Source organism: Astatotilapia calliptera, chromosome 20 (genome assembly GCF_900246225.1).
Source record: "Astatotilapia calliptera chromosome 20, fAstCal1.2, whole genome shotgun sequence".
In the NCBI taxonomy this organism is placed as follows: Eukaryota; Metazoa; Chordata; class Actinopteri; order Cichliformes; family Cichlidae; genus Astatotilapia; species Astatotilapia calliptera.
In genome coordinates, this window is record NC_039321.1 from 11,852,123 (window position 1) to 11,869,423 (window position 17,301).

A 17,301-nucleotide genomic window follows, 5' to 3' on the forward strand; every position below is an offset into this window, starting at 1 on the left:
ACACCTGGTTATAACTTCAGCTTGGCCTCAAAGAAAGCACACTTTGTTTAATCACAAATCTATCAGTAAGACTTGCAGCTCTTTATTTATCCACCGAGGCCTGAGATGACCTTCAAGGCTTTTGGTGATAACTGTAGCTATGTCAAAGTAAAATGAGCCAGCAGCTTAAGATCACTCTGAAACTGGAGGTTGTGTCAAGTTCTGATTAGAATTATATGAACGTAAAATGTCGTGAGATTTGAAAATACTCTGTTGTCACACCTGAAATCACTTTTACAGCCAAACAATGTAAAACATAACAGAGCACCAAAGATGAATAAGGCTTAATATTTATTATAGTTACGTGCTCATTGTGAAATAAATAATGAATGCATTTAAAGACATTTACACAACATATGTTCATAAACAATAAACACACACAGTGGATAAAATTTGTCTTTTACCCAAACAAATATTAAAGCTAGTCAAGAGTGTCAAGTGCCATCGAAATAAGTGTGAACTACAAATGACTCCACAGAAGGTGGCGTATATAACAAAGTGTTCGGATTCTGATGATGAGTGCATAAAAAATCTTATAAGAACTATTAACTACGGTATAGTGGCTGACATGTTTCTTAACAGACACCACACCAAGAGACGAGCACAGACAGAAGAATAGTGAAGAATCGGGCAGCTGAAGATGTTTTCATGGGTTAGAGCAGATGTGGGAGAATTAGGTCTACTGTATGTAAAGAAGAAAAAGCATTTATGGTGCTCTAGGATGAGGTAACATCTCAAAATAGATATTAAAAAATCTAAGATTTTTGTGCATTTATGAGTAGATCACTTCTGTTTCTGTTATTTGTTTCTTGTAAATTTGTGTTTCTCTCCCCACAAATGTTATTTCCATTAGCTGCACAGATCACATTAACGTGAAGATATATGAAGGCCTATAATGATAAGTACATAAAGGAGTAACTTCTTCCTGAACATTACTTATTCATCAAATTACTGGTGGCCTGTCTGAGGTTAGAGCTAACTTTTGTTTTAATCTAAATCAACTTTTTTCTTTTTTTTAAATCGGTGTAACAAACAACCAAATATTCTCCATGAAGGGGCTAGGGGTTAACCAAACACTGTCCTTAACCATACATGGATTGCTGTGTTACTGGAAGTTTGCTGTCTGATTACATTTCTAAAGTTTCTGAGGTGACCTTTTATCTATGAACATATAAGAGGTCTGGGTCGCTGCACATACTCAAACACATACACTGTTTGATTGTTTTTATACCACAGGACTTCTGTGAGTATAAATATTAACTTCAAACTCCGGACTGTAAACCCATAATTCTTTAAAGTGCGCTCTTATTGGCTGCAGTCGGCTGACTTGTTGTTTCGTATGCAGTCATCCTCCTGAGTGACCGTGAAACTTTGACTTTGTGCCGAAGCGAATGCCGCCAATTCCTTCTGTATGCTTCCCTCTTCGGACTGCTCGGAGGTCCCAGGTACTGTAAAAGTTTTTTCTGAAATACTTCTTGGAACTGCAAGACACAGATAAGAATAAAGAGTTCATTAAACAATGAGGAACTTAAGGCCTCCAATACAGCTGTTAGTTTGTGTTATGTGGTCACTGTTGCTGATATTCTGTTGCTTCACACAAATTGTGCTGGATCACCACAGTACCAGAGAATTTCCCCGGCTTGGCAATACTATTGCAGAATTACAAATCCAGGAATATAAATATTCATCTCATAAGGCCAAAGCTCATAAAGCGCTATACAAATACAGGCCATTTACCATTTATAAGTCTTTAGTGGCTGTAGTGCCAACTGGTTGTTTTCCTCTTTCATGACAGTGAAACTTTCTGCTAAAGTGTATGCTGACTTTTTCTTTGTGGCTTTTGTGGTTTTGGATTCAATAAAATGAAACTTTTTTGTCTGTGGCCAGTTGAAACCATGTCTGGATTTACTTGTTAGGCATGTCTTTAACAGTGACAGGTGTGTTAGAGGAAAACAACACAATAAAACAAATACAACTCCCAATCCTGATTTTCTGGCTTAGTGTTGATATATTTATTAAATGGTAATATTTGAGTCTGTCCAACATTCAGTAGGTATATGGACATATTCCTGCATTCTTATACAAAACACACTTATATGAAAAAGAAGGGAAGTGTTTTTCACAGCTCTGAAATAAACATATTTTTTTCACCATCTTTAGATATTTAATCAAAAATGGAAATAGTTGTGGATCACATGCTTGCAGTACTACCACAGATCACTGAGAGAAGACTCCACAGTTGGTTTACAAATGTTCTTTGGGATCTAATGTGACCTAATTTGGTAAAGGTCAGGAATGACTGAGGACACACGCTTCACTGTATTTTATACAATGAGACAGTTAAGGGTAAGGCCCAGCTTTTTTCTCTTTGATCCAGTATAATCAATCCTCTGATAATGTCAAGGCCAAGTGTGAACTTAAACAGCACAGTGGTGCAGAGTCAGCACTATCACTTCACAGCAAGAAGGTCCTGGATCAAATGCACTGCAGATGTTCTGGCTTCCTCCCACAGTCTGAACACACATGGCGGTTAGGCTAAGTGGTCGTTCTAAACCGACTGTACGTGTGAAGGACACATGATAGGTTCCCTCTCTGTATCTGGCCTTTGGGTTGTATCCTCATGTTTAGCCATGAGATAAGCTCCCACCTTCTCCCTGTTCTTCTGAAGTGGATAAGGTGAAGACAATGGATGGATACAAGGTATATAAACTTATTTAAACAACAGAGATCTTACCAAATTTGGCTGTGTAGTGGCATGTACTGTTGTGGATGGAGAATATGTGGTCTGTTGGCTCCTTGGTTTAGCACAGTACATCTCAAGGTGATGAAGTTCACAACCTGATGACAGGCAACACAGATCCACTATCCCCTTCCCTCTGGACCGAGTGCCATAACCAGACCACAAGCCTTTACCTGCAGAAGAGAGACGTGTCACACACTACGTTCTTCTCTTTCCTTTAACTATCAATAGCTTTACAGTCAAACAAAATCTCCTTTACAGAGTACAGTGGTGCTTAAGATTTACTGTGTCCCCTTATGTGGCCATAACAACTTCCTCCTCTGCAGAAAATAAATGTGCTCGGACAGTTTAGTCATTGTTGAACTGTCGTGGCTGCGGCGCAGGAGGTAGAGCGTATCTGCTAATCGTTAGGTTGGTGGTTTGATCCCTGGCTGCTGCAGTCTGTGTGCCAAAGTATCCCTGGGCAAGATGCTGAACCCCGACTTGTTCCTGATGTGTTCATTTGGGTTTAAATGTCTGTGTGTGTGTTAAATGGATAAACACTTTTCTACATAAGAACGAGTCCATTTATTATTTTTATTTTAACATAATGCACTACCCAACTCTGAAAACACCTCAGGACACATTCTCAACAGGACAAAAGTCATGTTAATCATCTATACTGATATTAATGGGCGATCGTAGGGACGTAAAGCGCTTTGGGGTCCTTGGGGACTAAGCCAAGTGCTATACAGATACAGGCCATGATGTGTTGGGAACAAAAAGATGCACTGAATTCAAAGACATCCCAAAAACCAAAGTGAAAAATATATGGCGGGCTAGTTCATTTAGCCGAAATTTCATTGTAGCAACTCAAATTGGTACTATCGGATTTAGGTCAGGTGCTTCATCCTCTAGCAACTATATGTATACTCTCACCACACGGGGAAGCTAGGTCCCACTGCACCAGCATAAGAGCTGACAGTCAAGAGTGTTGTTGCCTAAGCTGTAGAGGTCTGTGTGGCCCTCCCATGCTTTCCCAGACCATCACTGACCCACTACTAAACCAGTCATGTGGAACGATGATGCAGGCAGCATTCTCCACAGCTTCTCCAGACCCTTTCACATCTGTCACATGTGCACAGGGTGAACCTGCTCTCATCTGTGAAAAATACAATTCTGGTATTCTATGGCCAACCCCAGGGGTACCCAGCTGTGAGCACAGGGCCCACTAGAGGATGGTGGCTCTCAGGCCCATTAAATCCGTTTTGTCACTTACCAGTGGCCTGTTGGCCTGCTCTTTGTAGAGCTCTGACAGTGCTCTTTCTATTCCTGCTTGCACGAAGGAGCTGATACCAGTCCTGCAAATGGTTTAAAGACCATTCTGTACCCCTGTCCAGCTCTGCTAGAGTAAATTGTTAAATCTGTTGGTGCCAGGTATTACCTCACGCTACCAGTGGTGACATTGACCTAGCCAAAGGTATAACAATACCATTCCCTCTAAGCTTTTCACCAAGTTGACGGATCTAGGACTCAGCTCATCACTGTGTCAGTGGATCCTCAACTTCCTCACAGACAGACCCCAATCAGTGAGGGTAGGAAAACAAGTCTCCCCCTCCATCTCACTCAGCACTGGAGTGCCTCAGGGCTGTGTTTTAAGCCCCCTGCTGTACTCACTGTACACTTATGACTGTGTAGCCACATCCGACACCACCTCCATTGTCAAGTTTGCTGACGACACTGCTGTTGTGGGCCTGATCTCCGACAACATCGAGACGGCCTACCTGGAGGAGATTAGGAACCTGGAGACCTGGTGCCAGGAGAATAACCTCCTCCTAAACGTCAGCAAGACTAAGGAGCTGATCGTGGACTTCACTACAAAGCAGGCGAGGAATTACAAACCCCTCATCATCAGTGGCACGCCAGTGGAGAGAGTGGACAGTTTCCGATACCTGGGTGTCCACATCACTCAGGACCTGTCATGGTCCTGTCACATCAACACCCTGGTTAAGAAAGCCCGTCAGCGTCTCTTCTTCCTCAGAGAAGAGACTTCCATCTGCCACTGAAGGTGCTCAAGAACTTCTACTCCTGCACCATCGAGAGCGTCCTGACGTCAAACATCTGCACCTGGTTTGGGAACAGCACCAAGCAGGACAGACGAGATCTGCAAAGGGTGGTGCGCTCGGCAGAACGCATCATTCAATCAGAGCTCCCTGACCTGCTGTCCATCTACACCAAGCGGTGCAAGTCCAAAGCTAGGAAGATTATGATGGACCTCTCCCATCCCAACAATGGACTCTTCTCACTGTTGAGGTCTGGGAAGCGCTTCCGCTCCCTTAAGGCCAAAACAGAGAGAATGAGGAGGAGCTTCTTCCCCCAGGCTATTCGGGCCCTGAACCAGGTGTAGGACTGGACTCTCCCAAACACGTCACTATAAGACTGGACTCTCACACACGTCACCACACGCACCACCACACATTTCCTATAATCCTATAATTCCTATAATTTATAATCCTTATCTTTATAATCTCTTCTGCTATTTGCACATTCTTTACTGTAAATTCCTAAGTTAATTTGTAAATTTTTGTAGTAAATTGTAAATATTGTAAAACTTTTCTTCTGTCATTCAATGGTCGGGCATTGTACAGCTACAAGCATTTCACCCCCATGTCATACTGTGTATGGTTGTGTGTGTGTGACAAATAAAATTTGAATTTGAATTTGAATTTGAATTTGAATTTGAACAGTCAGAATAGATGAGGAGGAATAATGTCAGTGACCGGAAACCATTTGTGTTTGGGGACTTGTCTTATTGCTGCACCTTTGAGCACCTTTTGTTAATTTCATTAACACCAAAGCAGCTGAAACCAATAAAAAACCCTCTGCTACCTGACTGACCACATCAACATCCTAGAAGTTTAAATGACTTATGCTCTGATTAATTGCTTCCTGGTGTTTTACAGATGCCATTTAAGAAGTGCATTTAAAATCGTCAGGATTCATCCTCTGGAGCACAGACATGAAATCTACAGATTTTTTCATGTCAGTCTGTTTAGTAGCAGTGACACTGTTTAATGTGAATGATAATATTTTTAAACCATTATTATTTACAGCTTTTCATTTTTTTAAGCTCTAAATCAAAATCAATAAATATAAGCGAAGAACTGACCCAAATGACTCGACCTATTACACTGACTCTGTTTAAATGGTTTATAATGTTATGTCACTAAAAACAAAAACAAAAAATAAGTACATAAAAATGATAGTTTTACAACAAAACATATTCACAAACTAAAGATAAAACTGTTGTTTCATAAACAATAATAATCATACTTTTTCCACAAATTTAGCATATATATATATCTATCTATCTATCTATCTATATATATATATATATATATATATATAGATAGATAGATAGATAGATAGATAGATAGATAGATAGATAGATAGATAGATAGATAGATAGATAGATAGATAGATAGATAGATAGATAGATAGATAGATAGATAGATAGATAGATATTAAATGTAGAAGTAGAATATTTTGTCCTTTGTACATTATCAGTGTACAATTAGGAACAGTTAAATCATAACATGCCTGAGCACTGCAGCGTTCGTCAGCATTAGCGTGTATGTGAATGGATTAATGATAAGCAGCACATTATCCTGAAAAGACAAAATAATAATTGATACTATTTATCTTCACACGGCTGATTTAAAACCTCTTTCAGTGTTTACTTCTAATGTTTCTTTTCTTCAAGAGCCCTTTGACTGTCTCTAGCTTGGTGAATATGGTAAACATTACTTTCAAGATGTAGTCATGTTTAGTACTGGCATTGTGAACATTTATCGCGCTGTTTTTGGCATAAACAAAACATGAAACATGCAAAAGTATTTAGCACAATCACGATATAGGCCAAAGAACACAGTGCTTCTGAAAGAGCATATCTGCAGCTGCTTCTGCTCCCTCTCTGTACCTTTTTATTGCTCTCAGATAACACTGTTTTAACAATAAGACTATCACACAGAAGCACAGTGTCCTGGTGAGTATGCTGCTATTTTGATGCACTGCCACCAGCCTGATAGCAGATGCAGAGGGTTGCCTTGGTTAGAAGAGAGCAAAGGTAACCAGGTGAAAAGTCCAGTGGGTAACTGCATTGGTACGAGTACTGTGCAGTGGAAGTAATTAAAGTTTAATCGCATTTAGTTTTAAATCCTGATTATAGGGAGAATAACAGTGTGTTTAGCTATTATCAAACCTTTAATACATATAATAAATCTGTAGTTATAGTGGCACCATTCAAAATATTGGTAATTTGTTGTTTAATTTAGTATCTCATCTTAGCAGCTTTCAAAACATGAATGAACAAACAGGTGAAAAAACTTCAAAAAAGGAAACTAAGCACATTGGCGCACTTGTGTCCGTGCATCGTTACAGATTTACACCTGGAGCTTTTAGTTAAAAAAAAAAAGTTAAGCTGCTACTCCTCAGCTTGACTAATGACTAAAGTAAGTTGAATAATGTGGGCCCATCCTGCTGCTTGATGCATCAAACTCACAGTACATAAAGCCACAGCTTGTACTTGAGGCAGACTCACGTAAATAGATTCCACGGTCCCCACAGACAAACATGAGGTCACTGAGCAGGTCAGAGCCACATCGGACTTTAGCTGTCTCTGCGCACAGTGGCCAGCTTACCAGACAAATGCTGGAGTAAAACATGCAGATCTGCACACACAGCACCTGAAGACAAGAAGAAAACCACAATACGAGAAAGGTGTTAAGGAAATGCTGCCATTTTTATACATATTCCTCTGTTTTTGACACTCCAAATGTTAAAAAAGTAAATGAAACTGACTGACATGAAGGCGAGGCCTGTTCCATCAATAGTTTCTGACAAATTAAGCAGATAAAAGATCTGGAATTGATTCTGAATGTTGCCTTTGAATAACCATCCAGCACAAGTTTCAATATTAGGTCCAAAGAAATCTCAATGCAAATAAAGGAAGACATCGTTAAACTGAAAGTATAATGATGGATATTCAACAATCTGTTGACATTGCATGAGTGACTTTTGAACCTCATCAAGCAAAAACGCACTGTGCAGCTTAGTAACACCAAAATGCCCCAAAAAACCACAGAAGACATCATAAGCAGGTGACTGCAGAACGACTTCACACTGGTCAAGGCAAGAACTCAAACTCAAGACAAACCATCACCCAAGTCTGTAAACAAGACATGGTTTCATGAATTTAAATACAGCCTGCATAGCACAAACATCTTTCTAAATTAAATATTGGCAACAAAGAGGGACAGCACACAATCGTAGTGGAGGCATCTTTGTGCCACTGGCATGGATGGCTGCTGGCTTTTCAGTTAATGAAGAGGCAAACAGACCCACACACAAGCAGCAACTGATGGCAGCTGCAGTAAAGGTCCAGCAGTTCGTCTCAAAGGAAAAATGCCTCTGCTGAAGCAGTCATTGACTGCAAATGATTTTAATTCAAGTATTAAGAACTATCATTATAGTCTAAATGATGTTAGTTTGCCCTGTTACTTTTGACTCTCTGGAAATGGGCAGTATGTATGAAAATGCATTAATGGGTTAAACCTGTTGAATTAAAGCAGCAGTACTTCAGCCACATCTTGATTATTTCATTTTAAATCCACTGTGGCAGTGTACACAGGCAAAACTACAAAAAATGTACAATTGTCCAAATACTTACAGCTGTACATTTATTTATGATCTTTTACAACAGAATGATGTATTAATGGTATTTTTGTGGTACAATAAAGTGATATCCTTAAATATTTTATTAATAGTGAAACATTTGGGCTGTTTTAGGCCATAGTTGAACTGAAACAACAAACATCCTTCCAATCACACTACCCAAACTGTCAGTTTGAATCTGGCCACTGGATTAATTTAACTAAACAAAGACAACAAAACAAATAAGTGGGAACACTATGATATCTGATATAATCACAACGTCAGCGTAGACATTCTGTACAGTACAGATAGATAACCTTCAGTAACCAACACATAGCTTCTGATATTGTTGAGAGTAGACTGCAGAATTAAATGACAGGTTATACTATTGTCTCTATTGTTAAGGGAGCGTTAGGAAATATGACCAGTGGCCTTGGAAAGATAGCTCCCCATTTACTTTTACTTCTCACTTATTTTACTACTTAAATTATGTAATGCACACAGTTTTTTTTAACTAAGACTCAGGAAATTAATAACTAGCTAATAACGGATGCCTGGAATGTAGTGCTTCTGCAGACTTCAACATTTAGTTTAGAAAGATTAACTTTTTTTCTTTGTAAAAATAAAAAAATAAATAAAAACAAAAGAAAATAATGACAAGCAACAATGTTTAAAACACCACCTACATACAGTATGTTTCTTTTCTGTCCCACCTAAAAGAAGTGAGGCGAAGCCCTACCTGGAGTGTCTGTGGTCTGGCACGGAGACAGCACAAGGAGCACATCCTTTCTGTGTAGACTGGCTTTGGGAGACCTGCGGTCTTATAAAAGGCAGCAGGAGGGGAGGACTGCGTCAGGGCGGTTGCCTCCCTCCTATCCTCACAGAACCATTTCTGCTTGAAAATGTAGCAGATGACTTGGTTCTGTTGTCCTGAGAGGACGTCTGTTAGAATGACAAACATGATGAAACATGCTCAGGGTGAAATCAACTGCAACACACCAAGGAGTGGAAACTGAGCTGTAAACATAACTCTCTTTCTGTTCATGCCATTTTTGTACAGTAAAATATGTGCATACATATTTTGTATTTTCTAAGTTTGATTCCCCTTATTGAGATCAAAGAATTCATTCGGCAGTGATATTATACTGCATTCCATTTATATTATAAATAAAAATATAACCTATTCCTGTTGGTTTTCTCGTTTAGGCCCCCTAGCCTCTGTACCAGTGCCGGTTCTTGGCATATACAGTGTCCCAGATCAGGGGCCGCATCCTTGAAGGCCGATTACATCACAGCGAGGCAACGAAGGCTGTCCCAGTTTGAAGGTTCCTCCAAATGTGGCCTCCTTTTCCCAGGTGTGAAGGACAGGTTGGATGAATCCTTCGTGGTCCACCCTATCCCAGGATTCATAGCGCAGCCGTGGTGGTGGAGATTTTTATTTTTTTTCAAAAAAATGAATTACCCATCATGGAGCGAGGAGTAAATGTTTAGGTTCTAATAGTGATGTTTCCCAACGTTTCCCTTCTGTCGACTGTGTGGATGTGCTGCTTAATAGCGACATCTGCTGGATGTAAAATTATTGCAAGCATCCTGAACATCGCTCATTTATCCTGACTGATGAGCGGTCCTGTTTATATAAGTGCTAACTGAATGAACGAGAGGTGTATATTAATTTGATTATAACAAATTCATATGACTGATTAATACAGTGTGTCAAATGCAGACTTCAAAAATAGGTTTTGCAAAGACGTATAAATGAAACACGTGAAATCAAAGTGAAAGTGTTTGGGAAATATAAGCGCTCGTGACAGTGGGAGTGCTGGTGTGTGTGAAGGGTGGAGATCATTGTGTGCTGGGTGATAACCTCACAAACAGCTCCGATGCAAAGGAGTTCCCGACAAACACAATTTGAGCCCTGATCGCTGTACAAACAACGACTGCATCCACGTCAGTGTGTATGACACGGCAGCTGTATGGGTCACATAATTTGTCTTATAGCGACGCGCGTCCCTGTTTGTGGTTGATTTCTGAGCCATCACTAAGAACATTAAACCATTTGGCTTCATGCCAGCAAAATTGGTGACATTAGTGATATAGAACCGTCAGTTTTTAGTCAGAGTATTTACATACACTTAAAAAGTGGGAGGCACATTTGCAATCTGTTGTAATTCCTACACCGTTCACCTGATTTGGATGTAAATACCCTCAAATAAAAGTTGACAGTCTGCAGTTAAAGCACGTCTTGTTTGTTTCATTTGCAATCCATTGTGGTGGTGTATAGAGCCAAAAATGTTAGAATTGTGTCGATGTCCCAATATTTATGGACCTGACTGTACCTCGTCAGGCCAGGGCTCTGCAGTCTATTTACACCTACAGGCCAGTGGACACTCTTTCAATAATGAGGATGTACACATCCTGGACAGGGAGGAACGCTGGTTTGAGCGCGAAAAGGAAAAACAATCTCTGAATGGAGGAGGGGGTCTAAGGGTACATCTGTCACCATCTTACAATGCTGTGATTGCAGCCATTCCACAACTCTCTGTGAATGGTACTCATGGACATTGTTCAGTTGGCTTTGATCAATTTCCATATTAATGATCATGAAACTGACCTCACAGTCCACTGTTAATCAGTGTTGTTAGTTTCAGTCAGTGTGCAGATGTCCTGTTTATATGGTTGGAAACCTGCAGTCAGCTGATGATGAGGAAACATTTCTCCTAATGAGAACGTCCAGATGAACAGAATCAACTTTCTGGGATAATCCAATAACTCACACTAATACAACAAACCTCACTTTTTTTTTTAAACTTTCCTTCAGTTTCAATATTCTGAACTCTTCTGATTCCAACCCTGGTTACAGCATAAACTGTGACCCTTTGGTGTGGTGAGATGCTTCTTTAAAACAAAAAGTCAAAGCCCCATACAGAATGCTTTTAATGCAAACATATTTTCCAATCAGATATACATCTATAGAAATGAATTTCAAACACAGAAATGAAAACCTTAAACACTAGATGAGTCCATGCTAAACATTTTGAATCATTCAGGGACCAAAGCAGAGAGGTGAGTGTGAGCACAGTCACTATGTCACAATTCAAAGTCCTGACTTTCTTGTTCCACACTGACAGAAGAAATGTCAGGCTCAGAGTGTAAGACCTGCATATGAAAAATAATTTAAGGAGTGAGAAAGCAGAGTAGAAAGGACAACAGTCACACCACAACCATTTCAGCACTAGGTCACCAAATAATAACAATAATAATAATAATAATAATAACAGCAATAATAATGATTTTTTACAGGTCTTAGTATTAAAAGTCTCATTATGAAACATATGCACAAAGATTAGTCATATTTATTGTTTATGGTTTGGAGCACTTTCAACAAACATAAGACCAACTCATGACCTGTGGAGGTGTTTCAAGGTGATCAGGGAAACTATCATACTAAACAAAAACAAAAGTGTGATTTGGTATGCTTGATTAAAAAAAAAAATAAAAAAAATAAGAAAGAAAGACAAAAACAGTCTTAGTTACTGAACCAGGAAAAACACATTATATATTCTGGAAAAAAGAAGTATTTTAACAAAGAACTATTTGGTTCACTTTGTAAATGGGACCAAACTACAGCTTGAAATAATCAAACCATACGCTGCTATGGTTTGAGGTTTTATCAAAAGGAAATGAACTAACACATCAAAAACATCCAAACATTGAAGACCTTGCTATAAACTGCACCTAATGAGAAGAGAACACCACATTAGTACAACATCTGTTTTTGGACGCCTAAATAAAACAAAAAGGATCACCAAACACATAAGCCCATCGACACCACTTTTATTAATGTGCATGTGTTCACAGAAGACAAATGTATAAAAGTCTATTCTAAACATTCAGTACAAAAAGGCTAACAAATGTGAGGTCACTTTAAGAAAGCAGGTTTAGAGCAGCTTCGCTCTGTCTAAGTTTGGCTCTCATTTGAGCGATCTTCTCCTCCTGTGCCAACTCGTTAAAGTCACAGTCCATCTGCAGTGATGTGGAGGCGGCAGCTGCACCCAGGGGCTCCACCCTGCCCCTGCTACTTTGGTCAACTTCCCTGATGTCCATCTGTAGACTACCACCTCTGTCATTGTTCTCACCGGGGCCGTCTGCTTCCTCGGCAGCCAGATCCTCCTCTGGCTCCCTGTGAGGCTGAAAGCAAGCTGCCTTCAGGGGGGCCTCTGAGAGCGGCTCTCCTCTAGAATCTGCAGGACACTGGCTGCCCACTTCACACTCACTCTCAGTGGGTTTTGGCAGAAAGTGAACATCTCTTGTCCTGTGTGCGTCATCCTTCTTGTTTTCTGTATGCATTACTTTACATATGTTGTGCTTTTTCTTGGGCTTGTTGTCGCTTGGCATCGTCTAAAGGATGTACAAAAAAAAGTCACAGAATTAGCGTTTAAAGTAGCATTCTAGGACTAAAATACAAATGAACATAAACATAATCCAGAGGCTTCTGGGAGATGCTATTCTGTCATTTAGTTCAGTTTTTTGTGGAATCTCATGAATTCCAAAAAACCCACCAAAAGCATATTATGAAATATACTTTTGGTGAACCCTAAGGCTCAATTGTTTGTCAAATAGGTTGATTACAGGCAGCAGCATGTAGCTTTACATTTGTAGGGGCCTCCTAATACATGCATGTTTATTTGCATCTTGATACTAGAGATAAGCTTGAACTTTATATTCTGTAAATTAATAATAATAACAATTATTATTGGTGGTGATTAGCACTGTCAAAGCAGTGCTAATCACATGGTGTCGAACGTTTATGGATGATCTGAAAACCGTCGACATCGCCTGAGACGAAGATGTAGCAGTTGCTGCAGACCAACGTCGATAGAGATCATTAGCTGCCCGATGTGACACTTGGTGTAGGAGGAACTAAGTGCTAAGTAAGATTAGCATTGCTGCCTCACAGCAAGATGGTGCCTAGTTGGATTTCACCCCCTGGCCGGGTCTTTCCTGTGTGGAGTTTGCATGTTCTCCCCGGGTACCCCGGCTTCCTCCCACAGCCAAAGACATGTTAGTGGGGTCAGGTTAAATGTAAATTCCCACAGGTGTGAACTGTTGTCTGTCTCTGTGTATTGAACATAAAATTCTCACCAGATGTCGGTTCCTGGCTGAAATCAACCCCTTTCAGCAACTCGATATCACAGCAAGGCACGTAACAGAGATACCAGTCCACTGTGTCCATGTCACACTTTGTCTCTCCAAAGCTAACTTAATCATTTCTACTTATTACATTTTCTGTTTAATACCGAGTTTGTGGATTTAAATATATCATGTCCCTCTGCTGTTATATTCCTGCGGCGTGCAGCAATATAATTTCTGCATGCGCTGGACTGGTGTTTCTGTTACCTGATGTCAGGTTGGTTTCAGATAAAGGCTGAGACCAATAATCAAGAGTTTACACCGAGTGATCAGGCTAAACCATGTGAAAAGAGAAAAGAATGGAGAGCATTTGTGTGTTTTAGGTTAATAGTAACATAAATATATTCATTATGATTCTTTTCAATGATATATAACTGTGTTGTATTGAATCATTCTCCCTTCTGGAACAGCAACAGACTGCTCTGTGTAAATACAACCTCTGCTAGACTTTTTGTAAACTGGTCGTTTTAGCAGAAAGAAAGTTGTGTTACCTTTTTCCTTTTCTTTGAAGACAAGTGGGACGTTGAAGGAGTGACAGGCTGAGAAGTCATCTGTTTCCCACGCTGACTATGGCTACGACTAGGCATTCTGATGGACAAGTAAACTTGCCCACGGTAGATGACGACAGCATCTCGACCGGTTCGCGGGGCAGAGTCCGAAGGGAATTGAGAGGTTTGACATAGAGGTGCCTTGGGAACGGTGCCCTTCAGCACCTCGTGAGCTGCACGGTTCGAGGAAACAAAAGACATTCGAAAAGGACCCCTTGAAGCGCGCAACTCTTTCCCCAGCACGGAGGTCATGTTATCTATTGCACTTCCTGTGTGTCTCTGGCCTTTCTTCCGTATAACTGCTGGAGAAATCCATATGCCTTCTGGAGAGTCTGCAAGATTCCTGGAGGCATTCAGTAGAGGGAGGCCCATTCTTCTGAGTACAGACTTTGGCAAGGTCAACAAAGGGATGTTTTTCACCTCAGCCTCCGCAGGGATGTAGATTTCCAAACTGCTGAGGAGATCCATGATCTGTGTACACAAATCATTTAATCAATAAGCAATCGTTTAATAAAGTGACACATAAAAAAATAGAAGAATCAGATGATGAAAACAGTCACAGACTGAAGAAAAAGCTCCACCTCAGCTTCCAGCAGTACACAATCGGGGAATTGACAAAACATGACTTTGTTGTTGGTGGAGAAACCCTTGTTGTAAGCACAGCTGACAGATGTTTCCTATAGTTGGCCATCAAGGTTGCACACATCACAGGGGGGATTCTGGACAACTCTTCTTTATAGAAACTCTAAAGGTTTCTTTCTCAGGCTTCAACTCGTCTCACAGATTTTTATAGAATTGAGGTCTGGAGTCTGGGTAGGACAGCCGGGGACCTTAATATGCTTCTTTAGCCACTCCTTTGTTGCCTTGGCAGCATGTTTTGGGTCATATCAGAAGAATCATCCACAGTGTCTAGGCAACCACATGCGATAAACAAGCACTCCAAGAGCACAAACCTCAACCAAAGCCCTTTTCCATTAGTACCTACTTGGATTGACTGCTTGTCCATTAAAATCTAGTACCATCTGATGTGGATGGTCATTATCATAGCAACGCGTCCCAGCGTCCCCTTGATGTAATTGAGATGCAACACGAATGCTTAGGTCAAAGAATAAGAATAAGAATATGCCAGCTGCTCATCTGTGGCTCTTTGTCAGTCCCAATAAAACAGCCCAGAGTGAACCAGTAAATTACCCTATATAATTTTCACCATGTACCAATCACAATGTGTGCAGTACAGTAGAAGTACAGTGTGTCCATCTCTGTGCTCGAGTATGGGGATGGTGTTCCCCAAAGAGCTTGATTTTGGTTTCATGCAACTTCAGCAGTTTTCCTCAGGCCTCCTGTGAATCATTAAGATGTTCACTGTCAAAGTTCAGACAGGCCTATACATGTTCTTGATTACGGGGACCTTGTGGGTGTTTCAATCCGTTGTTGCATAGTGGATTACCAGGTATGTTTTTGTTAACTGTGGCTCCAGCTTCCTTCAGGTGATTGACAAGCTTCTTGCTCATGGTCTCGTAGCCCAGTCCAGCCTTGTACCAGTCTACAATCTTATCCACGAGGTCCTTTGGTGTTTCCCACGGTGGTGGAGATGTAGGAATGAAAGACACTGATTCTGTGGAATCTTGTTATGTGTGCTTAATGCACAAAACAAGTTGAGAACAGAAGGATCTAATTCATTTGGTTGTATTCTGGCTTTGTTACAGGGGCTCAAATACTCATCTGACTTAATGACCTGCAAATAAATTCCAACTTTTATGTAATGTGCGTGTGTTTCATTTTAATAGAGAGAGAGAGAATATCAATGAAACTACCATAAAAATTTGAGACTGTTCTTTTTTTGGTAAGTGAACAAACAAATTCAGCAGAAGAGCAAATAATTATTCCCCCACTGTAACGTTAACATGGGAAATTCTTCTGCATTGAGTACTTTAACACTTTTTCTTAAACTAAAATGTTACAAAACTACTTTTGAACTTTCAAAGCTTAAAAGTGAAACTTTGGCATTACTACTTATGTGATACTGCTTACACATATAAATGATGCGAATAGTTGCTTGCCCAACGTCTTACCGACATCTAAGCGTTAATTGGACTTCCTTTCCCAGCGTACCCACAGTTTCTCTCTGGCCCATGCTGATGATACCAGATGTATACTTCCTGGCAAAGGACTTGAACAGCCATGTTTATAAAAAAAAAAAAAAAAAAGGTCCCGGTGTGAAAAATCTAACATGACGTTCGCTGAAACGCACACCGAGATAAAACTCGCCCGTGAAAGAGACCGAGCCCGGTGTTCCTGTTACACAGACACCATTTTGTTAGAGAACAGCAAGAAAGGCTTTGTAACCAAGGACAAGTCTTAGACCGCTAATTAGCACATTTGTTTCCAAAAAGCTCGTCAACACCTGGGTGTCGTACCTCAGCTCACGTTCGAGAGGGACAAGAAACCAACTCAAACCTCAAAACGCGGAGGCGGATTTTCACAGTGCCGAAGATCGCCGTTCACGTTAAACACACACATAACATACTAGTAACACGCAAGTCAAACGCAGTAACACATACCTTAGCAAAGCAGCCCTTTTTCCCAAGACCCCGATATGCTCTTGTTTCACTTTGCCACAGGCGAACGGACTTCCGGGCCGAATTTCAGAATAAAACATTCATTTAGCCTAACAGCGATTTTAAGTGAAACTGTAAAAAAAAAAAAAAACAATAATGATAATAATAATATTAATAATAAAAAAAATGCTGCGTTAAAAATGCGTACTTGACATAAAAATGATATGTGCTGGGAAAAAAAGGGAAGGTTTCGGAGGGTGTGTTGAGAAGTCCAGGAAGTATTTCAGGAATCGTGTGTTGCTTGCACCTTTATGGGTGAGTGACGTCGGTGATGACGTCTGAAGCCTCGCTAGTTCAGAAAGTGAGTGTTGGTGTGATTTCTGGACATACATAAAGTGGAACGGATCCGTGGGTGGAGGTGCATATATTTTAGCCTAACATAAGCCTACTGTGGGGTACTTGTGCACTTCTGCCTCTTCAGTACCACGTGAAAGGGTTTTCTCCAAAGCCAAAGAGGTTATTGCCAAAAGGGGAA

General features: G+C 40.4%; 2 protein-coding genes across 3 annotated transcripts; both read right to left on the reverse strand.

The window, feature by feature from the left end:
• Positions 1-317: 317 nt before the first annotated feature.
• On the reverse strand, positions 318-9,255 carry LOC113014010 (insulin-like growth factor I). Its single transcript, XM_026155305.1, has 4 exons — positions 9,210-9,255; positions 7,359-7,503; positions 2,774-2,952; positions 318-1,520 (listed from the first exon to the last, which is right to left on the reverse strand). The coding sequence occupies exons 1-4, from the start codon at positions 9,252-9,254 to the stop codon at positions 1,332-1,334; spliced, it is 558 nt and encodes a 185-aa protein (XP_026011090.1). The 5' UTR covers position 9,255; the 3' UTR covers positions 318-1,331.
• A 3,032-nt stretch (positions 9,256-12,287) lies between these two features.
• On the reverse strand, positions 12,288-16,892 carry LOC113013955 (uncharacterized). 2 transcript variants are annotated; one of them, XM_026155214.1, is made up of 3 exons: positions 16,770-16,892; positions 14,152-14,679; positions 12,288-12,868 (listed from the first exon to the last, which is right to left on the reverse strand). In XM_026155214.1, the coding sequence occupies exons 2-3, from the start codon at positions 14,674-14,676 to the stop codon at positions 12,395-12,397; spliced, it is 999 nt and encodes a 332-aa protein (XP_026010999.1). In that variant the 5' UTR covers positions 14,677-14,679; positions 16,770-16,892; the 3' UTR covers positions 12,288-12,394. The 2 variants fall into 2 exon arrangements, with proteins under 2 accessions (XP_026010999.1, XP_026010998.1); XM_026155213.1 differs by lacking the exon at positions 16,770-16,892 and adding an exon at positions 16,281-16,750.
• Positions 16,893-17,301: the final 409 nt, after the last annotated feature.